Source organism: Anopheles stephensi, chromosome 2 (assembly GCF_013141755.1).
Source record: "Anopheles stephensi strain Indian chromosome 2, UCI_ANSTEP_V1.0, whole genome shotgun sequence".
In the NCBI taxonomy this organism is placed as follows: domain Eukaryota; kingdom Metazoa; phylum Arthropoda; class Insecta; order Diptera; family Culicidae; genus Anopheles; species Anopheles stephensi.
Genome location: NC_050202.1, coordinates 35,152,544 through 35,176,448, shown reverse-complemented (window position 1 = coordinate 35,176,448; position 23,905 = coordinate 35,152,544). Strand labels below are relative to the sequence as shown.

General features: G+C 44.2%; 1 protein-coding gene across 1 annotated transcript in view; it reads left to right on the top strand.

Moving 5' to 3' along the window:
• The window catches only part of LOC118508249 (protein embryonic gonad), a 51,050-nt gene that overhangs the window by 8,096 nt on the left and 19,049 nt on the right, over positions 1–23,905 (top strand). Inside the window, exon 3 of the mRNA XM_036047863.1 lies at positions 19,770–19,847. Within this exon, the coding sequence (XP_035903756.1) occupies positions 19,770–19,847 (78 nt within the window). The remainder of the gene's footprint in view (positions 1–19,769; positions 19,848–23,905) is intronic.

The following is a 23,905-nucleotide window of genomic DNA, read 5'->3' as shown; positions in this document are numbered from 1 at the left end:
TTTCTTTCATATGGGAAGGTCCATTCTCCTCTAAACACCCGATATAAATTTAGCCGCATAAAGCGCCTTTAGAGCATTGATAAGAGAGTTGAATATCTCATCTTTTACCAAGGTTCATCTGATACTCAGTATCTTACTGTTGCATCGTAAAAAGGACATCAGGTGTGAAAATTTATGCACAAAAACCTATATTTCATCGGTGTTAAAGTGATCCACAGCTCCAATAACCACTCGCTAATTGCACTTGACTGATACAAAAACACGAACCCACTTCAACGATTCCTGGCCCCACAAAGAAGCTCACAAAACGCAGGTCCAACTGTATCGGGCAATCATCATAATGATGAGCTGTCTACGCATAACTGAGCATTTCAGTCTGTGGTATCCCGGTTTAGCCAGCGTACTGACCAGTTCGTAATTGCTGTCCCTATATGTACGCAAGCCAGAGACTTGCGGCTTTTGTGCAGAAATGGCAAACGGGTCCGAGTGAAATGAATTCGAATGATATTTTGATTGAGATATTTCGAGCATTCGTAATTTATTGAGAAATTACGAAGAATGCGATGATACACCCGTTTCGGAACCCTGGGTCAAAGTTTAGTGCAACGCAAAAGGGGAAGTTTTTGGGTGCGGCTCGTTTATCTACCCGTAGTAGTCGAGTCGGCAACGAAAGCAATGCACTACTTAACGTTTCGGCGTGGTAATTATTCACCTGATGAATATGTAACATCCATATTGGGAAGAAAGGATGGATACTGCTGACTGTTGCAGGACAGCATTCCACGGAAACGATGGAAACGTATTGAGCGAATGAAAGCAATCAAATATTTTGTCTCTTCGAGAAGACTTTGGAGCTGTAGATGTCCTTAAGTTTCCGTTGGTGACAAAACGGGCTTATTTTGGGAATCGATCGCTTCCACTAATCCTCGCGAATTTAGATTAACTCCTAGTTCAAGTCACAACGCCAGATCTTCTTATCTAAGGACAAGGACGTGACAGAACCAAACATTTGCCTGCAAGAATTCGTGATCTTAAACGTAGGAAATGCGTACCAAAATCTTTCAAGCTAGGCGTTGCAGCTACACAACATCTGTCTCCTGTTCAGGGTGAGAATTTTTCGAAAATCGTCCTCATCCTTGACTTTGACAAATGATTCTCTGGATGACACATCACAAAATAAAAAGTGACGCATCTTGACACATTTAAGGTAGGAGATCCTCCCGGTTGTTTTTTTTTGTCACCGATCAGCTTTTTCGTCTTCTTTGCACCTTTGTCTTTATTCTAACAACTGCACACACAAAGGCACCAGGTTAAAGATGGTCCGTGAGTAGAAGAGAAGAAGGCACTACGGCACAACACACTGATTGGAAGTCCTCTTTGGTACAGTCTCCATGAATTGTACTTTGCATAAGAAATGTTTCAAATCTGATTAAACAAATTCCAGGGCACAACTGTCTCCGCGGTGACATAGTTGAGCACAATATAACAGGTTGCTGGGGCAGAGTGGAGGGCAGAGTCTTTCTCTCTCTCCATGTACGGGTGTTCGGCAACAGTCCGTAAAGATGGCCAGCGGTCATCCAGCAACAACGAAAAAAAAGAAGCAGTTCGAATTGGAAATTATCGTTTTGAGAGCGTTTTACCTGTGTCGGTTTTTGGTGCTTTTTTGAGCTGGGCTGGTCCGATTCGATTGGCCGCGAACGCGGAAGACATATATTTAATTATAAGCCTGATTTATGGAACTTTTTCAAATGAAAAATGACGTCACGTGCGTTTTATTCGGTTGCGCTGCTTACGTTCCCCCGTTCACTGGGCCACCGTTGAATGAAGTCCTCACACATAAAAGGATAAACAGTCCGTTTGCTGTAGGATGTGAAGATGAGAGACGCGGCGCTGCTCTGTCTGGTTCGAAGAAGGTTCGTAAGGATCGGAAGCTGCTGATTCGGGACAAGCCGGATGGATGGTCGCAAATAAGTCCTGCGATGGCTTACAGTGTCCTGGTGCTGCAAGCAAAGGGAGTATCGAGCATGGAGTATGCAGCAATCAAAGCCTTCCAGAGCTGAGAATGATTAATGAGTGGGCTCCATTGCACGTTGCACAAGTTTGTCACACTGTGGTACGGGATGGGTATATCATCATCAGCTGAGGCTCTGCTACGCTGCCTCCTTTCAACAGCGCTTCAGGATGCGCACTTTGTGTCGAAAGCCCTTCCATCTTCGACTGCGGACTTCATGTTGTTTCCGTTTTTTTCTGTTGGTGCGTCTCGTTCCCCGTCCCAAAATCCCGGGAAGCTCACCGGGAACGAACACACCCTTAATCGACAGCAGTGAACCGAACCGGTTCAACGTGATGACCCTTGCGTAAGGATTGTGGATCCTCGATAACAAGCCAAAGATAGCCGGAAGTGAACTGTTTTGGGGTGACTTCCAAAAAACCTGAAATATGTTTTTTGTTTTGTTTTCGCGATCACTCGCTCGTGTTTGCATCGAACGTCCTCCATCTGCCCAGTGCACTCCCACTGAAAGGCGGTCATCTTCGAGGCATTTTTCCCAATTGCTCATCTTGCGGACGAATGCGTAGAGCCCTGTCACGAAAGTTGATCATTATTTAACAGATTTTTTTGTTTGGTGTGTGTGTGTGTATCAGGGTAAATCTCTCTTTCTCTCTTTCGCTCGTTTTGCCCTCATTGATCTTCGAGCTGCATTTCGGATGAGCCATCCACCAAGCTTACCACCGGACAGTATCTTCTCCAAACGATCTTCTGCAAGCAATGGATGGATCTGGTCCGATGCAAACTGCACGATCGTAAAAAATCTTCCAATTTACGGAATGTCGTGTCGGGAAAAATTGAAATTAATTAATTATGAGCATAAAAATCAGCAAATTGTTTTTAAATTACTCTACAAGCTATATCGCATGTTGATTCCGATTTTTAACTGATTTCGGCGCAGTGGGCGGTGGAATGTAAAACTTTAGGATGATCGAATGGCACTCCTCCGCTTGGACATCCAACGGTGGTACGTGTCGTGGTCAAAATGAAGATTAAATGTATACTTGGTGAAAAAGGGCCAAGATTCATGTGAAGCACACATTTATCTACAAACTTTTGGGGTTATTGAATGTTGTTATATGTGCTCCAGTGCTGATAGTTCTTTTGGACGAAGCTGACTCTTTCTCATCATAATGATCTCAATCGATAAGTTATTTAGCATCTGCATGATAAAGACAACATCAATAAAGCGAACTGGAACTAGGAGCAGATTGACTTACACTTGTTCCACCCAATCACGGCTATAACACTGAAATTAATGTCCATCGCTTACTTGACAACTGGCAAGTAAAACATACGGCTCGTCCAAATCGAACAACGACTGCTCGTATATTGACAGTAGAGTAAAAGTCGTCGGTCGTTTGCTGTCGATTTAAAATTATTAAAATTACCTCAAGCAGGGTGTGTCCAACGCGGGAACGGGGAAGCAGAGGCGTGTGTGGCGCACCCGGGGTTCAATTAGTTCTTGGGTGGTCGATCTCACCGTGCACCGATACTACTGGTGACTTTCAGCTTGCCTCGGAATTGGCTTCACTTTCGGGGTGGAGGATGATACAGTACAGTAGGAGAAACGAAGAAGTCATCGGTGGTGGAGAGCTCTTCGCTGCGTGCAGAGGAAAAACGTTGACCAAAATAAGTTTTAAAATGGCCAGTTTATGAGTTCGCGTTGCCAACGGTGGATAAAGTGCTGGAGGTGGCGCTGGGATTCGGTAGAAGCGTTGGTTTTGTTTTTGATCTCTCCCTTTCTGTTTCCTTTCTGCATCAGCAGCTTATGCGGTGCGTCACTTAACTCGAGCATGACACTGCTTCAACGGGCCAAATGGCTTAAGTCCCATATATGAATCCGTAATGCGATAGGATTATGGAGCATTTAGTAATCCGAGAGCCATCGTTTGCGTAAAATGTCGTGTAATTCCTCGGTGATGATTGACTCTCAGCTAATCGGATTCATTGTTTCAACTGTTGAGCGAACCAGAACTACCAGAAAGCTCGTAGGTAGCGTGTGTGATCCTACATTCAAACGTTAGATGTATATGATCTGTCGCTCCTTTTGTTGATCTGTTGATCCATGAAGTTGGCAGTCCGTTCGGCAAGAATTGCTTCAAGCCACCAAATGCCCTAATCGTGTGTGGTATCGAATGTCTCCTTTCCGGTTTTTCCTTTTTTGAGAGGAAATATGTGTGTGTGTGCGTTGTTTTTATCATCCATTATTTTGCCAGGGCTAGATATGAGGCTATCTGGCTGAGTACACTTTCCAAAGCACGACATATCACTGTACGAATCGATCGAACTGAGACTATTGAAATGTCTCTTGCTATAAATGACAACGATTGCACTCGCGATCGCCGTGGCCATTAATCTCTTTTTTTGTGTTTAATGTGAAGACCGTGCGGAGGGCTCCACGATCACGCTGTACTATCACATCACACACAGTGGTAACAAAAATTGCTCTGCTCGCTGTGTAAAGCCTAGCGTTTCGAAATTGAAATAAATCACTTTTCCCGGTGGCATCGTGTACATGCGGGTCATTCGATACGCAGCAATCTTCTATTGGCGATGGGTTTCTCGATGAATGATAGCAAATGTGCATTTGGAGAGCATTATCATGCACACACAATCACAGACAGAGCGAGAGAGAGAGAAAGAGAGAGAGAGAGAGAGAGAGAGAGAGAGAGGGACAGAGATAGAGCCGCAGTCCGGACGATGCGCACCTTACGATGAGATTTGCACAGAGTGGACGGACGACACATCAATAGATAAATCATCCATTCATCATCTCTCGAAAAGTAAACCAATCAAGTGGAATTGAACGGTGAAACGATTGAAATTACTTTTATTATCTCTCGGCCGAATGGAATATTCATGCTGGGAACTGCATCTCATCTTTGGCTGCGTCATCGACGTCCAGCAAAAGCTGGAGCGACATCGGCTGCGTTGTTCCGACGGCTTCCTACGATGACAGATCGGTGGTCTGCCGCGATCGATGTTATAGAGTTGTCGATGTTTAGGTTGAAATGAATTAATTACAGATCAAACATTACACGCTCTATCGTCTAGCGGGTCGGCCGGCTGGGCAGTGGAAGAAGCAGCAACGAAGCGTTGGGCGATGGGTCTCCTCCGTTTTCCCGTGCAGTCCACACGAGAAAAACGGTGGGAAAATGTGTGAGCCACAGGACTGAAAATACTGGAAGGTATGCAGCCAAACGGTAAGCAGCCGTGAGCAGTAGCCGCTTTATTAGAACCATTGGCTGAAAGCGGACAAACGAAGTATGTCGAATTATTTTGAGTGATTTATTGCACTGCTCTAGTACGGACAGCCGTTTGCATTTCAAGCAGATTCCAGAGCAGATAACTAATGTGCTGTGGTAGGACCGTTTAGCGCCATCCCTTGAGGAACCCTTTCAGTTCCAAATTATGAGGGTTTTTTTGTGAGCATTTGGCACCTTCTTGAACGATTCTACCACTCGAAACATGATTTTTTAACCACTTCAAACATGGTTTCCTTTCATCATTTGGTAGGAACGGGGGTTGACACGTCCCATCCCTTATTAAAAATTCAGTGACTTTAATCATAACCAACACCCGGAGAAAAAAAACGTTTTAAAAACCATTTTCTTGGATTCGCTACCTATCAACCTTAAGAGCGATCGAGGTAAAGAACCATTTGCATAAAACGGAACCTTTTTCCTTCCTTGTATCCTTGTGTAAATTGAAGTATAGGTATAAACGATCGTTAAAACAGAAACGGGAGCAAACAGTTTCGTTGAAGGGTTGGCTATGTAAGCGCAGCGCAAACAATTGAAGTATACCCAATTGATGAAAGCTGGGACAGCTGACCAAGAAAAGGGGTTGCAGTGGTTGAAGACCTGACAAGAAAACAAGGACCACGAAGGACGGAAGTAATTGTTTTTATGACATCATTAGACGTCTACTGCGGATCAGCATTGCCAGTTGCCTTCGAATGATGGATGAAGGCAAGATGTACCTAGATATTCTGAGCAATGCCAGATAACGCGAAATCGTGACGATGGATAAATGTTTCAAGATTTTTATTGTGTGGAAGTTCTCTAAGGTTAGAAAAAATAACTTGTGATGCAACTCGGTGATTGTGGTATCTTTTGGTCTGGAACTTTTTTTGATCATCCGTAATACAGGACTTACTCATTATTTTATTTTAAAGACATTTAATAAAAAAAATAAACTCCTCTTTTTAACCCTAGTATATCTTCTTCAATAGAACTTCAATCTCGGCATGTCATTTGTGAATTCAGTGACTTCATTATACTCGTAGTTGAAGAGCTGGGCTGATGGAGGGATTGGAAGACAAATCTCCTCTGAAACCTAGTCTTTAACACCGGTATAACATATTGATAGAATTTTAAGTCATAACTCTAAGCTCCATGGTATATGGTCCAATGGTATATTAAGTGTCCAAGTTCAATTCCATTCGTTTCAATTGAGATATTGAGCCGTCCGATTTTAAGTATATATTTCGATATGAATTAATTTCATTCTAGTTTAATGTATCTGTTTCGAAAATATAGCAAGAAAACTCGAACGAAACACCAAACCCTTTGTCAGCAAATTAACTTCTCTCACGGAGCAAGAATCGTGTCGGAACACATTCAGGACAAACTCTTTCAAGCATACGCATTCATAATTTTTGCTTCTTCACAGCGTTCGCCTTTCCACGTCTACAGTCAATACGATTGCGATTTGTTGATGCGCTTTTCCGTAGTTAAGCGTAGTTCGAGGGTAAGCATTTGCACTTGGCACGCCTGCAGCTGCATAGTTACCGCGTCACGAGCGTCTGCGAAATAGAGATGCTTTCAATCCCGCATGATTTATTGACACCTGTGCTAAGCATTTGCATACGGCGCGCATTAAAATGCGTGTGTGCGGCGTCGGCTAACAACAAAAAGGCGCTCCCTCCATCCCGCCGGGCAATTATGACACTTATGCGTACAAACGACACGCAAGACAATTATAATCTAAGCTCGATGCTCACCTCCACCAGTATGCCGGAGATGCAAACGGCCGCAATGTCCGAATGTCCCTGGTGCACCAGCAGTAGGGTCATAGAAAATGCATTTTCTATGTTTTCTCCATGCTTTCGTGAAGTTGCAAGTACGCGTAGTTGTATGTGTGTGTGTGTTCTGTTTGCACACCAAAGTCTACTTTCAACCGCAAGCCGGCACATCCGCCACGGCTGACCATTAGCTCGTGCGACAACAGTTCGTCCGCGATCTGTGTGAGTCTGTTCCGCCCCCTTGACGGCACCAGCGGCGACGACAAATTCCTGGCCAGGTTGATCTTGCCACCGATCTGGCGGCAGACTTTGGCAGCAGAGCGTACTGCCGGGCCGGAAATCGTCGGACAGGCGATATAGATGCGCCGCGGTGTCTGGGTTGCTGCCAGTTGCCAACTGAAAGCGCGGCTTTTGTGGCTTGGACCACAAAGTTCAATTAACACAATGCGGCAATTAAAGAAGCCCCCATAGGATGGAGTTTTATGCGGGAACTATGGTCCCGTGACAGTGTACAGCCGCACCGTAAAGGTTCGTCCGACCGTCCGTCCGGAGGTTTAAGTGTGTTCCGACAAACGTCGGTCACATTCATGGAGTTCCTCCACCATACACCATTTATGATCGTGAGGCTCGTGTACTTGGTAAAACACACTCACCACAGAAAGAAAAAAACCGGACGGGAACACAAAGATTGGTCGCATTTGAATGCGCGCTCTGTGCTCAATTAGTTCCATTTGCACTGTAAGACCAAAACAAGTGACTTCACTATCTCAAGTTCTTGTCTTAGGGGGTTGAGCCCTCGGGCGGGAACAGTTTCTACTTGGTAGTGCAAATTGTTTATGGACATTTTTCAATGAGTTGCGTCTTTTTTCACCCCGATTAGTGCAAATACACTTCCAATAATCCAACCCATTGACTCAGGAACACAAGCCGACGATCACTGCAGAAGAACTATACATGATTGGTTACCAATTCCCCGATATGGTTACACCATCAGCCGCCGAGGCCAAATCGTAAGGCTCCTCCAATAACGTTACGCAAGGCCGATTTTACAAGTTGAGCATCTTCTTGCAGTAGGCGATCGGAAGATCCGAACGAAACGGTACGGAGCGCTTTTGGCAAAAGGGTATGCTACTATTTGAGTATGGCTGCCTTTGCTCATCCTGGCGTGCCGGGGAATGTGAGTTTCGGTTGTGGTGCACCTGCGATATAAACCTTTTGGTCGATCTGAAAACGAATAAACTCACCCGCGGGACCGCTCACGGGCAAACCGGCACCATTAATGCTAAACGGATAATCCCATTTGCCCATTTAGCCCCCACCAGCACAACGGTGACAAGCGTAGTCATCACACTGGCCACGGCCAGTTTTATAGCCGTCGTCGAGTGGACGGATTTATGGCTGTCAACTCCGCTGGTCTTCGTTCGTCCTAGTTGGTGACCTGCGAGGCGCTATAAAACAATGCCCATTTACGCGCCGAAGATGCTCCGAACAGTGCGCTGCGAATGCTGCGTTTCATTACTGGAATGTGTCACTTTTAGCGTGCTAATAAAAAGCGTTTTGAGCTTTAAACTGCACTTGGCCGCGTTGCAGCCAGCCGGCCCCTTGGTGACGGTGTGGCCACCCGGTAAAATGGGAGTTCTGGTTTGTGAGCTCGGTGTTTTTGTTTTCATTGCTCATTTGGTGCGTTGTTGGGTGCTGGATGGATTCGGGGTATGTTGGGTTGGTTTGGTGGTTTGGTGGCCAAGTGAACAGCGTTGTCAACGGAGAAATAAAGTTTATTTTAGGTCACTGCGGCAGTCGTCGCCGCCGCACTGTAGCTTCGGAAGGCGGATATTGTTTTGCGTTGAAAGTATTCATTCAACAAAATTGTCGAGAGATGTCCAATAAATGTGTAGCGCTTTGAGGGGATTTAATTAATGTTAAATAACTCGATAAAAGTGAGGAGTTAGTTCAAAACGGAGGCTTGAGATCACCAAAAGGAAGTATCTCTGAAAAGAGGAGGAATTCACGAGTACATGGACACATTGAACAGTCGATGCGGTCTACATACATTAGACACGAAGGTAACACTGTGTAACACCATTGATCGGAAGAGAATTGCATCAGGTGCTTCAGCATTCGGTGGAAAATATTGAATATCATAACCCGGTTCCACCCATTTGCCGAAAGGCAGCCCAACAGTATAGAAAACGATTTATCATCGCGCACGACCAGTTCGTTGCGCTTTGCTCGCATCGATTTAGTTGTTTATAACAATATTTAATAGTCCGAAATTTTCGTGCGGTAGAGATGAACTCGCTCCGTCGGTCGATCGGTCGCTTTCGGTTTTATTTTTCGAAGGTCCGGTCTCCTTCGGTGCCCCGAGGCCAGAGCCGGTTGCCAGGAAATCAGTCACAATGGAAAGCCGCTCATCATCACGCCGAATTAAACCGTATCAAATCAAAAGTAGACCTTCCCGATACGTGTAAATGATTTTAAATGATCGCTACACATTCACGCAATCATTGAGGTTTTGCAGGTTTTGGGCATCGTACAGTTGGACATCACGGGGTTTTGCGTTTGATAGTTGACTCGTGGCTGTGTCCGATTGCGGCAAATTTTCAATCGGATTTCGTTGACGGATGACCTCCGAGCTATTTGTTCTGACAACTGCACGCTTTTGTGCCGAAAGCGCGCCTTCCTCAGATGTTTCGGAGGAAGACACCCCGGTGTAAATTATTCTGCGCACGTGGATGCTGCGTGGAAGTCGTGCGTTGACAAAGCAGCCAGATCAATCTTAAGCTGGGGCGAGAAGATAAATAACTAATTTTTCTTGTCCGAGGCCCTGTTGCCACAGCATCAAGATAAATTGCCTTTACAGAGCACCGCTGTAACACCTCTCTGCGGCTGGTTTAGTTATTGTGTGGATTAATCTACAAACAGATTTCCACAACAAAACAATTTCGTCCACTTGTTCGGTTTTGTACACGGTATACGGGGAGAGAGAAAACGCGACCATTACCTTTAAGCCGGCTCTCGATCAAGACGTTTTAAAGCTGTGAAAACGCACCAAGATGAGCGGCCACTTTGCCACTGGGCCTTCTCGCCCACGACGTGCTTCTACTGTAAACGCGACCAACGCCCACGGTAAAGGTGCAGAAGAAATGCTAGCTGAAAATAATTTGAATAATTTTATCATGCTCCCATCGGTCATGTACGGCCGATGTCATCCCAATTGGATGGCCGGAATAAGTGTGTCCGGTTTTGCGGCGAGGGCAGTTAACCGATACTTCGGGAGGCACCAAACTTGCCGCGAAAGCTACCACGCGTTGACGGAGTACTTGCACGGCTCAATCTTCTCGGTCTGACAGGCGAGCATCTCAAGTGCGACTCTACTTAATTTACCTCCGGCCGGCCGGGACTCGCACGGAATAACGTGTATTTGGTGGCCGGCGAAACAAGTTGGCACCCGAATCCTCTACATGCGATGAAATTAAAGTACTCTCCCGACAAGAGCGCGTAGATGATGATGCGATCAGCGCGCCGGTCGGCCGGATCGTCCAAAAAACGGCCAAAACGGTTCGGAGAAATCTGGGAGATGCTCCGGCCGAAACGGCTCCAGCAGCACGTCCTTACATAAGTTACGCTTAATCTGGGTCATTTCATCAGCCCAAAGCCGAGAAAGCCAATGTGGCATGCGTTGCCCGCGTATGTTGAAGTTCACCTTGATTTCGGTGGCGGGTAACAGCAAGATGCGCTGCACGAGGTGCTTGAAGGTTTATCATAATATTTGCAAGTAATAAAGTGCTGAAACAAAATTAAGATTTTCTCTCGCAAGTTTAATAACGATGTTCAAAACTTCCAGATGCGATAATGTTCGCTCAAAACAGTGATCAACAAACAAAACAAGTCGTTTGAGTTAGGAAAAATGGACACAAAGACACAACCAGAAAACACATACAAAAAGCGAGTTACATCGAATCAAAAAGCGCGCATGACCGAAGCAGATGCAGTTTTGTGGAGCAAAAACGCAGTCCAAGAAGGGAAGGAGACGAACGCAAAAAAAACAGGCGATGCGATTTAAGACGCAGAACAAATCTGGTTTCCCGATCGTACGTTCCGCTTTACGACGTGTCCTTCAAGCCGGGCAGAAGTTGCCGCTAGCTGTTGTGTTGCAACGGCAAATTACTCCTCGGACGTCAAGAAACCGAGGGCGTTAACCAATTAATGTTTTCAACCTACTGACTCAGTGACGAGCTTAACGAAGGCAAAGCAGCAGTCAGCTTCCGCCGCGGAGACTGGCGAGGATCTCCTTTTTATCTTTGGAGGTACAGACTCGTCACTGCTCGTTGTTAAGCTGAGCTGGACGCCCCAAAAACGGGAACCTTTCATAATATGGTTTTAATTATTTGTTATGAACCAATCCATCCCTGGCGCGGTGGTTGGTGTCCGGGTGTTAAAAGAAAAGGCACGGAATTTTTAGGACGAAAACTTGACCCGTCGGGAACGAAGATTTCAATCAGAAAATTGGTTTTTTGTTGTCGTTGTTGTTGCCACCGTGCAGCAGCTGTGTGTGTGGCGTGAAGGATCTGGTAGCACGTGATTTAATTTTTAGCAAGTGAGTGCGAGCTGATTTAACGATGGAGATTAGTGTTGAGGTAAAACATAAGAAGTATATGCATCTGTACATTGACTCATTTAATATGCAATCAAAATTTGTTGATCAAGCAAATCGGTATTTTATGTCATAATATAGTTTAATCTTTCCGTGGAATTGATCTTCTATTCATATTACGAAGTACTGTTCAAGAATCCAGAAAGTGTTATTTTTGAGCCGCAACTCCATCGAACTTCAATAACCTCCAGTTACCTTGCCGATCGCCATGGGAAAAAAATCAAAATACTGAGCTCCAAATTTGGCTTCAGTTTGTATACTTGCAAGAGCTGTAGCGCTGCGAGATGTGCAATCAAATCACAACTTGCCGTACGAATATTACCCGTTATGCATATATTTCTCAACAGAGTCATGAAGTGGGCTTGCTTCGTGCGAAAATAGGTGAACATGCTAAACACCACTCACGCTGCGGTGTGCAATCATCATAACCAGCCGCGAATACCATGGTTCACAGCATAGCTGTCAGTGCATATTGCTTCTCACCGCGTCTCAATCGAAAACAAACAAGCCAGGTGCAGCATAACGCAGAAGCCTCCTAATAAGCGATGGACTTAATCCACTGAATCGACAATTGCTGCATTCTTCCTAGTGATTAGGACGACGGGTAGCTGCCAGCTGTAGCTGCGTGACGGGATCGACAGGATTAGCTACTAGCGAACTGACAGCCCCAATAATCGAGACTCGAATCTGTATTTTCGGAGACTTACCATTAACACTGGGTTGCTTATTATTGGAGCTGTGTGTTTGTGGACGTAATATGGCAATTTCACGCTGAAAAAGCTTAAGTTATAGCGATGGAATGATGTGCAAAGTACTTCTATTACCAGGTACGCAAAACTCTGAAGAAATGACAAGATTTTAATATGATAAGCCACGATTACTCATGTTGACCTTTTGAGCACCTATGCGTTACTCTAACGCCGTGTCAACCGGATCATCAGTTAATCTGGAAAGCTGTGTTGTATAAGTGAAAGTGATAGAATTTCAAGCGGACATATATGTTGAACAAGAGTGAGAAACCTGCTAGCACTGTTTTGTTGTAGGTGCCAACTGAGTGACAGCATCCGATGACATCTTGGCAGAAGTAACGATTAGTTACGGATTTTTGCACATATTCGACTAAGAAGCATTACTTGCCAGTACTTCTAAGAATTCAATTTGCGCTAGTTAAACAATCAATTATTGCTGAAATCATTGACCTATGAATGGTTTGGAATATCAATCAACAACTAGGAATCCCTTTTCAATTTATTTAATTGAAATTCCTCCATATCTCACAACTATAAGAACACCAACTGCAGTACTAAACTGTGGTTCTGTTGCTAATACAAAAGCTGTTCTGGGCGGTGATCGATAAAGATAGCTGCAAGAAGTAGCCCTTGTTGCGGGACGCAACAATGAGTTTTAGACAATCTAAATGTACGTTAATATATTTTTGAATCATTTTACAATTTCCTATCTCTTCTCCCTGCCATGCAGTTTTTATGGATTTTGTCCTATTTTGATTTTCAGGGTTTTCGAAATGTAATACTTTAGTTACATACGCATGTAATAATCCATTTTTAATGACTTAAGGCATTTTTAATAATCTTATAAATTATGTATTTTTTAAGGAAGTGACTCCAACAAGCAATGCAATAAATTGATTGAAAAGCGAATTAATAATAGAAATAAATATAAGAGTAAATAAAAAAATCATACCAATTTGTTAAATTAATTATGTTAACGCAGAACACTTAGAGAATAAAATTAGTTTAACTCATTGCAGCAAATTTCAAGGTGTTTCAAAAAATAACGCTAAATACGTTGATTCCAAAACTATTTTAAATTTAGAATGCTATGGAACGATAACAACCAACAGCTATTTTTAACTGATGCTCTCAGACGCTACAAGTAATCAGCAAGAAGTAGGATTGAACAATAGCTGAGAATCGATTTATCAACCGGAGTTTTTACTACAAAAGTAGATGAAACATTCAAATAGAAACACATCTTCAGTCTTACAGTACCCACTTCAAGAAGTACTTTTCTGCTCTCCTGTACGCCATTTTGTTTTCTTTTAAGATAAGTATGATAAACTTATTTAAATCACATAATGCAGACGTTCACTGATGCGAGTTCGGACGAACCAAAGTTATGGGTAGCGCGAATCGGTCAAAGATCAGATCGACCATCCATGAATGTTTGAGGGAAATGTTAAAAATTTTAATAAAGCCATTTATCACGCCTCGATCCGAAAGCGCAACCGAAATCGATTCTTCCAAGCCTGGAATGCAAGATCAGGTTGAATCGATTTCATTCCACGCTGTCACTGGTTCCGCGTGTCCCGAGTGAGTTCCGACAGCTCACAGGGCGCTCGAGATTTCTGGCCGGTGACCGGTTCGGGTTTGCTCCACTTAAGTTTTTAAATTTATGCATCATTCTTTTATTTTCTTGCCCCCGTGTTCGCACCTTTTCGCAGGCAGGCAGGCCCGGCCGGAATGGTCATGTCGGATCAACGCCCATGTGTAGCTGCCAATTCGAAATCGATAGAATTTCAATTTGTTATTGTTTGGCTGAGCGTTGCATCGGCGAATTCGTGGAAGTGGTACCTGTTCTCGTATTGCTGCACTGCATCACAATTGTCCGGAGCACGAGATTCTGCTGTAGTGCAGTGAAGAGTTGCACATCATTATTCATTTCAGTTTTTTTGTGATTGTGGCATTATTCGGTAACTGCGAACTGCCTTCATTGGGCGTCCTACATCCACCTGGAGCTTTTCAGTCAATATGTTTCTTCCTTGATGTTTTGAGCAAAGTTTCAAGTGAACGTTGCTTTAAAATAAGTACAACAGCCTCATCTCAATCCAAGTTTCTCGCAGGCTTTTTTCTGCAGAGAGCGCATTGCAGAAGTAGCACCAGCTAGCTATTGCAATGTAGCTGTTTGACGTCGTTCCCGGTACCAGATAATATCCCTGTTAAGAGCAGATCGGGCTCGGATTTTGGCTTTTTAAGCAACACAGCAATTGATGCTGTGTTTTCCATTTTATTTACGACAGTTTTGGGGGCCGCAAATGAACCGACTAATCAGCTAATGTTTAGGTGAAATCCCTGCTTCACCGATCCATGGATGATTTGTTACTTTGTCCTTTTGCTTTACGCTTCGGCGTTAGTGGTTAATTGATTTCTCACGGATCAGTGTTGACAGCTACTGTGCGCGTTCGGGACCCCGGTATCGATTGGGCCATCTCGGCCCCGACATCCGAGTGACTGACAGCGCTAGTCGTTTATGGCTCCGGGGCTCAACAGCCACCAGCCCGTGGATTGGGATCGTTGACGGCCTAATTAATTATAAAGACATGGTTGAAGTCGAGCTGCCACTACTAGCGCACAGGAGATTTCCATCGGTTTGAATTAGATTTACAACTTCTTCGATCCGGGCGCGATCCGGTGTGAATTGTACGTGACGGCCTGTGACTGCGTGTTTGTTTTCGGTGGGAACGAGTTTTTCATGTTTGCTCCGTCCGTTCGGCCGTCCGTCCGTCGGAGGTTGATCATTTTCTTCGCTTCGAAATCGGGTGTTAAACGCTCATAAATAGCCACCAAAATCCTTCTAAAACGCGAACAAGCGTCGCGTCGATAGTTTGTAAGGCATCGTTAAGTCAATGCCTTGGCCGGGAATGAATAATAATCGTATCATTAAATATCTATAACAGCAACCGACCCTGGTGGTGCCGGCTAAATTTGATACAATTTATTTACCACTCTGAATGTCCGCGCTGATTGGAACAAATTGGCATCATTTTCGAGAGCAGCGCTTGTCGTGGCCAATTTTTGCACTTACGCTTTGTCCAGCGTGGTCCAACGGTCCACCGGCGCGAATGCGTGTGGACGCGGCAACCAACACATGCTTCGGCACCGGTACCGGTTTGACAAATTTCGAAGATGCATCCCCGAACGGGGTCAACCCTTGGAGAGTACAAATTATTGAATTTTAAGCGAACACCATATTTCTTCATTTACATCGTAATTGTATGCAAATTTGTGCGTCGCACCGAAAAGAAAAACACAGCCAAATTTGTAACGCAGTTTCCTTATCGGATCGGTGCCGAGATGCGACAGATTACATGGGAAATTGATCGTTCACCGGGGTCGCAGGCGTGTTTCCGTGTGTGTCTGTGAGGAGGAACACAGTACCCTGTATGGTGATGTGTCAAAAGTGACAGGGAAGTTGGTGTTCCAAGCGCGAGTAAGGTGTGACATGAGATGTTGATAAAGTTCGAACGAGATGTACCGCATACAACGATTAGTTTTAGTGAGCATGGTTATTAAGAATAATCAGTTCAATTATAAAATTTGACAAGTCTTTGTATTCCAGCACAGCCAGTGAAGAAGCTTCACTTTAAGACTGTTTTTTAGCAAGTTCCTTGTTAAACGTTTGAATTATTGCATGGATTCTTTATGAAATTCTTAGAAGCCTCATTTTATTTCGTAGTCTGCAAGTTATTGGATTCCGTCTAACATACGAACATCTGTGATCAAAATAAATCTGGCTACTTTCTTGTCAATCAAGTGTATCGTCATGTCTTTTAGGCCTGTACTTGGTTTGCAGTTTGTTTACCGAATTTAGCATCATCTGTGAAATAACAGCCTTTTGTACGACATTCCATACATTGAAATTCGCGATCAAGCAGCATATCTGGATGACCTAGTAATGTCAGATGGTAGTTGGTTTAACACGGCAGGACCGGAGTTAAAATCCCATTAGGATCGTTCCCACGTATGGAGAGCTAATTACGTTGCTACGGGTAAAATCGAGTCATAGAGCGCCAGAAATGGCAGGCCGAGACCTTTCAAGGTTATATTGCCAAGGAAGAAGAAACGAAAGACTCGACAGAGCTAACCCGAGATAAGGTGCCCTTTCACGGTTTGGAAAAGGAAATGTCAATACCATCGTGAATTGTATTAATTTTTGTAATTTAGAAAAAAAAAATACTATAATAGAACTGAAATATGACCGTGAAGAAACGATTCGATTTATTCTTCTTAAACAGTCTTTTACTTATAGAGACTTTGGGTCTCTGAGGCCTCATTTGCCTCATTTTACTTGAACAGAATCGGGGAAATACAGTAGATTCTAGTTCAACCAGAAATCTTTCCAACTCTTCCTGAACGGAATCCAGAAATGCTTGGAACATTGCTAGTTTTTCCTCACTAACTTGACTAACTTTCAGTATCTCTTTGCTCCTAAAGCCCACTTTGAGATGCTTGCTCACTATGTGCAATAAAAATTAAGTGGCGAGAAAGTACTTTGCACCTTAGAAAAATGCTACCAACTTGGAATGTTTTATTCCCCGCCATCCCCGGTCAATTGTGTGTTTACGCGCTTGTAGCACAAAACAGGGAAGTAAGCTCCAGCAACCGTCGATCCAACTAGCCAAATGCCAACAGGTGACACAGTGGTTGGTATACGTTTGACATCTTTGTGCAGCATCTCGCTTCCAGCTTCCCGATGGTTTCACCCGCTGGCAAGAAGTGTGGCTGCGGTAGCGCTGAACTCTAGTGTCGTTCTAGGCCGCCGGGTCTGTCGGGTTCCATTTCCTCTGTCAGCCCTTTTATGGAGTCTTCAATACAAATTGCTTTACGATCGTGTAAGGAGAGTTTATCAAAGCGTTTGCGATCGCTCGATCGGTGGGTCGAGAGCGGTGGTGGCCTGTAAAAGCAACACACAGTGAGAGAGGCAGAACGAGACCAGACTGCGAATGGTGCCTGCATCCTGGAGCTGACGATCGGATTTGCTCCGATCGGCCGAGTGCAGGGATAGATTGGGCTTGTTTGGTAGCGGCAGCCGCACGCAGACAGCAACTATTGTGCCGCACGCATAGAAGGCACGGCAGCCCATAAATTGCATTATAAAAGTGCTAACAGATTGCCGCGGAGACAATCGGCGCAAAGGAAAATCAAATTGGTAGCAGTAAAAGGCGGATCAGTGGTCAGGGTGATACAGTAAACTGAATTCGAAACGGTAGCCGATTATTCTCGGCTTTCACGGTTTGCGCTCGGTGTGTGTAGTAGTGGAGAATCTATTATCTTCGCGCTGGAACTGCAAAGTATCTTTATTGGTTAAAAGGCAAACAAGGTAGCGTTATTTATGGCATTTCGGCACACACGCTGCTAGGACGACATCATGCAAACACCGAGTTTCAATCTGTACTGCTGCGTCTTATAGCGGTGCAAGCGTGGCATTTAAATGTTCAAACAACAGTTGAAAATTGTAGTGTTTCAAAAACAAATTTATTTTTGTAACTTTCCTTCAAAGACCTATTTGGTCCTTCTTCTCAATATGAGCAGCTATATTAAACATAAAACTAAAACAACATTCGAATGAGCAGCACGATTGGCCCGTTCTACGCAGTTTTGTAGCCGATTCGAGTCTTTTTCCTTGCGTGCGGTATGAGCTAGATCTGGAAGTGAATGTCTCGGCACGGCTCATCCATAGGCAATGATGCGATATCGTCAACATGGCTTTGACAGACAGCGACCTGCTTGCGTTCCGACAATAATCTAATTTGCTGCGAAGCAGAATAAAATTACATGGAAATGCTACCTCCCAGGAGAGTTCCAGGCGCGCGCTAACGCGGTGTTACACACACAAAAAAAACTGTCATAGTGTCGCATTCCGATCAATAGCTCTTCGTGCCATCGGACCGCCACATCGCTTAGGCTCTGGAACCGAGGACCTGCCACACTGCTGGCGTAGCGCTAGCGCGAATGCTGCTGACAAATGCGCATCACTGTTCACGACTGCGTGCTCTCATGAATGGTAATGAGGCTGTAATGATTCGGTCCGGGATGTAGCCAAGGATTGACAAGCGAGTTGCGCTTGTGCTCGCGCTTTCTGATAGAGTGGCGAAAGGAGTAATTATTATTCGACTGCAGCAGGGGTTGGATGAGACATGCGCGTTTGTAAGTTGTTCATTTGTCAGCCTGGAGGTGAACTGATTATTGAATGATGCTTACAGAGTGTTTGCTATAATGTTGTCGCTTGAGGTGCTATAAATGTGACTTCGATGCCGGTCCTCGCTTGCGTGTCTTTGAATGTTCTACGGATACAGACCTGGTGCAAGGGCTTGCAATTTAGTAATGTTTCTAAACTAGTGTTATTGGGTTACGTTAACGCTTTTAGCGAACATTAACTAAAAGCTTTAAATAGTTATCAGAATATCAGAGCCGATGTTTAAATCCCACTCAGATCGCCTTCCTGTGCGCAGGACTTACTACTTTGCTACAGGAAAAAAAAAGCCACACACAGCCAGAAATGGTAGGCCGAGACCTCTCGAGGTTGCAGTGCCAAGGAAGGTGAAGGAGTAAAATTTTAAAATCAGCTGTGGATTGAGGACGTGGTTAATAAAACAATATTTACATACTTACTCACTTACTTATGGGCCTCTAAAACGGCTTTACGGTCGCGGCGTGGTTCTAAAGTTCTCGATATCGCCCAAGATTTAGACCGACATCAGCCAACCCAATATGCCCGTGTAAACGGCCTAAAAGGACTTAAATGGCTGGGTCGTCCGGGTTTCTCATAACATGACCAGATCATAATTCGCTGCACAATGGTGATATTATAGGAAATCTAGAATTTTGTATACAATAAGAGAGATTTTTAGTCATACGGCCAGGCCGTTCCTCATGAATAAAAATGAGAGATATTTAAATGCAGCTGAAGAATTTTGAATTCCTTTCTAGATTAAGGAAATGGTAATTTTAACCATATATATTAAAGTATATATCTACACAATTAGATCGCAAATTTTCTCTGCCGCGTTGGCAATTTGTGCTTACTGCGTGCAAAATTAGATTACATGATTGCAAAATTCCAAAATGAGCTGGCAATGTTATACTACCGATTTGAAAGATTCCCTTAAATGTTTAAGTTATTTATATTGTTTATTTTATTGTATGGACCGAAGGCCTGTATCTATGTTGCATATCCTCAAAAAATGGCTTAATAGACAATTTTAGTATACTGATTAATACGTATTCTTCTCTTTTTTCCAGATGAATCAACAATGCAAAGTATGTGGCGAACCAGCAGCAGGATTTCATTTTGGAGCCTTCACATGCGAAGGATGCAAGGTAATAGCGATGGGTAGAATACCACCTTTTATAGACCATAAAATATACATCGTCAGAATTGAACCGTTATCGAACAATTTAAAATGCTTCTTGACCGCTCTGTTACTGTCAGCCACATGTCAAGAGAGTTCAAGCAAGAGAAGCAAATACTTCAAATCAGTAAAATAAACCATAACCTTGCTTCGATTCGCAATTAAAATGAAATATTTCCTCGGCATAAATCTCAACTCCATCCTGCACTCCAAAGGATACTAATCAAATGTGCAATCAGCCGATTCCTCTTTTCGGTCCATTTGTTAGTCATTTCGAATCGGTTGCTCGCGCTTCGTCATGCGCAGTTTTTTTACGCTTGCGGGATACATCAAACACGAGCGAGCTGCATTGATGGTGATAAAACGCAATAAACGGCGGTATCGGCAACGGTCGATGAGTGGACACCACGGGATCGAGCGCGATCAAGTTTTTCTGTTTTTTTTTTTCGTTGCCAGGCAGTGGACGTATAATCAATCCCTGAAATTGGTTCAATCACGGGTAGCAATCAAAATAAAAAGACTACACGCCAAAACACAAAACACCTGCAAATAAAACGCGCATACCCAAATAAGTCTCGGGACGGGATCAGAATTTTCGGCACAGGCTCGGGTGCCGGGCTGAATTGAGCTATCGCGCGAATTGCATCGCACAAAAATGGTGCCGTCGAGTCGACGCCTTGCAAGGGATGGCAAGCGGGCATCAGAGAAGAGGAAGGGACCTCCGCACCGTAGAGAGGAACCCTCGAGTTCGAAGCGCAAATCTCGTAATAAAGTTATAAATTTTTATGTTTACTCGAAAATATAACTTTATAAGGATTTATAACCTTTTTATGGCGAGAGCCGAGCGCGCACCATCGAAACCTTCGCCACCTAAATGGTAGACCACTATTTAGGGTATTCAGGCACTTCCACCCGAAGAACACCTTTTTCACCTTCAAAACGCCATCCGGGGACGCTTCGCGGGCAACGGCGATGAACAAGATGTCCATGGTAAGAAGCAGGTCGATCATCATCATCATCATCGTAGACCGACTACGATCGGACCCCAGGTCAGTTGTGCTCTCGATAATCAGCATAAAGTCGATACTGGCCGTTGATGCACTGGTGGTGAGAAACAAAAGACGAATCGTTTGCAACAATATTTCGGCAGTTATGGGAGCAGTTCCTTGCCTCTTCGGCGACCTGTTTGTAGATCGAGAGAGACAGTTCAGGTCAAGTCGATATCGAAAGGGTATCGAGGCAATGAACGGACAGGCAGGAAGTGATAAAACGAAAATGAATCGATCACTAAAGATCACCTTAGCATGCACACCGTGGAACGAAAGTTTGAGGGGAGAAGTACAATATTGCTTATTCACTTTATGCTCCAGAGGGCCAAACCAAACAGAATTTCGATCGATATGCTTCCCAAATTACAGTGTCCAGCGATGTGACACATAAACACACGGCTGCATAGTTTTGCCGGACTGCGATGCGGCGTGCGATAATAATTTAATAAAGCTCTGAAGAAAGGGGTTGCAAACTCAGCCAACCTACCATATCGGAAACACACGTTGGGTCGACAGGGAGCTCATGCAAGCTCGCTGCTCACCGGCAGGACCAAGACGCAAGGGTCCTACACAATACACCGAGATCAAGGGTCCCCAAGAACAGCTTCTTTGCGAAACGTGCCAGTTTAATAATAATAATGCCATCAGTTTTTATGAACAATCATTAGAGAGAGCGAGCAAGCGACCGAGCGATCGAGAGTCCTGAATCTCTTGAGGCCTCAGCTTCAGTTGGTCGGTGTGAACCGCGCGAAGGTGAAATAATTTTATAGTTATGGAAGACTTTCACGTGATGCTGGTTATAGGTGGCTAGCGGCATCGCATCGATACGGTACGTACGGGCCGAATGTTTCAATTCGTTGGAGCGCTCGTTCACGAATCACCATCGTTCGCGGTTCGGTGGCTCTGTTTCAATCTGTGATATTTCGGATTCGTTATGGTTCGATCTTCGATCTACGTGAGCTTCGGGTTCAATGTTAGCATAGTTTCCGCCTTATGGCTTTACCTCACGGTGCACCGGTGGGTTTTTTGTTTTGTTTTTGTTTCGACAAATAGTGGTGTGCACTACAAGCGAGCGACACCAGGAACGACGAGTGTTCCTTGGCCCAAAACAGAGTACGGGGAGTAGTCGAAAACGAGAGGAAAAAGGAAATTGCTTCATTTATGTGCTTTTCAAGTGCCGAATCGTGCAAGTGATTCATTTAATTTTACTACCGCTGGCTGATGGCTGTGAGTGATTGTGTTGATTATTTAGGCTTAATTAAATATGGATGCGAATGGGCACAGCGGCTGGCATTTTGTCATTCAGGAAGCGACTGATAAGATGATCTTCTTTTAATGCTTTTCTTATAGAACAGTATGATTTTGACTGGCGGTTTAATAAAACTCTCAAACTACATGAGGTTGTATTATGTCCAGGATTCGCTCAAGTTGAGGCCTGATTAACATGCTCGATTGTTTGACATAGGCTCTCTTAAAAGAGAAGGTTGGAAATTGGTTGAAGCTGTGACTGATTTTGTATACATTTTTCATTATTCTGGCAGCTAAGTGCGTCGCGACTAGACGAAAACGAAACCTTGACGAAAGTTTGACTTCTCAAACTCAACGCCATAAGGCCGATCCACTCGAAATGTCTTTTCGCGAGGTTTGTTTGATATATAATATCTAACCTTCGAGATGGTATTATCAATACCGGTAAGACATGAACAATGGCTGGACAATACACATACACATTTGTAAACAATTATCGTAAACCTTCCAAGAAATGCTTCCGGATCGGGGATGGTAATTTAGGGTTCCCTTTATAACAAAACTGGTAAACATTCAATCCATTCATTATTATACTAGACCCTAATTGCTCAATTAGGCAGTCAGGGAACGGTGCCGGTCGAAATCGGAGCGGCTCAGCAGTGTTGGCAGAGAACCTGTCAAGTTTTATTGATATTCTAATGCCGTTTGCTGCGTTTGCCAAACTATAACGAACAGACCACAGGGACCTGTAAAAACATCGCTCTAATGTGGTTCGGTTCCGTATGCCATCCTCCAAGTACTTGTAACATCATCTTGACTTGATTCAAGGTAAACAAATGGCCACCTTCCTCTCCGCGTGCTGACGGACGGTAACAATACAACACACACATACACACAAAAAGGAAACTAGTTCGATAAACAGTCATAGAGCGTATGTGTATGGCCACGGCACGGCACGGCGGTGAAGAATGGTACACAACAGCAAGAGACCTCCGAAATTGGTGGCCCTGTGTTGACCGATTTGCATAGCCTGGTGTGAGCTCATCGGCATAACGTAGGAAGTACGCACCGGTTCGAAACTGTTTGATTGATGATGTTTTTGATCCAATTTATGGTCGAACAAATTACACTTTGACCACGCAATTGTTGGCAGCGGGAAGAACGGTGTCGGCAGAGACCTTTCTTCAGCGTACGTCGGCTCGCGTCGGCTCGCGGACATTGTGGCCCCGTAGGTAAAGGTTGTCGGAGTGTTTAACCCAGGGTCGGCCCGGACTAGTGCTAGTGGTGTCTACTTAGGCTTCCGCGATGGGTGCTGCATGACGCAGCATATGGAATCAGCGTGAAGGTGTGCTTTTTGTAGCATTTGATCAATTTTGTGTGAACGGTCGGGTCATTAAATCAAGCGGTGCAACCGATTGACCGACAATGGCAGCATCACAAATGGCTTCGTGTGTTTTTTTTTGGCAACCAAGTTTCGATGCGCAGAGGGCAGTTAAGGTGTTTGATAAGCTGGATTCGGTTAATATGGTGGTATGGTTTCAAGAAGAGCACCTTCAAAATTCTACCACAAGATTCATGGACCGTTCAATCGACAGAGGGAAGTTTCAATGACACATCTTCTACGATTCATATTCATCAGTCAGATGTAGCAGTATTACCTACTTTGTGTAAACTTGTTTCTGACTCTCATTTAATCATCCAGATCATTTTAGTAGTATTCAACTCCGTT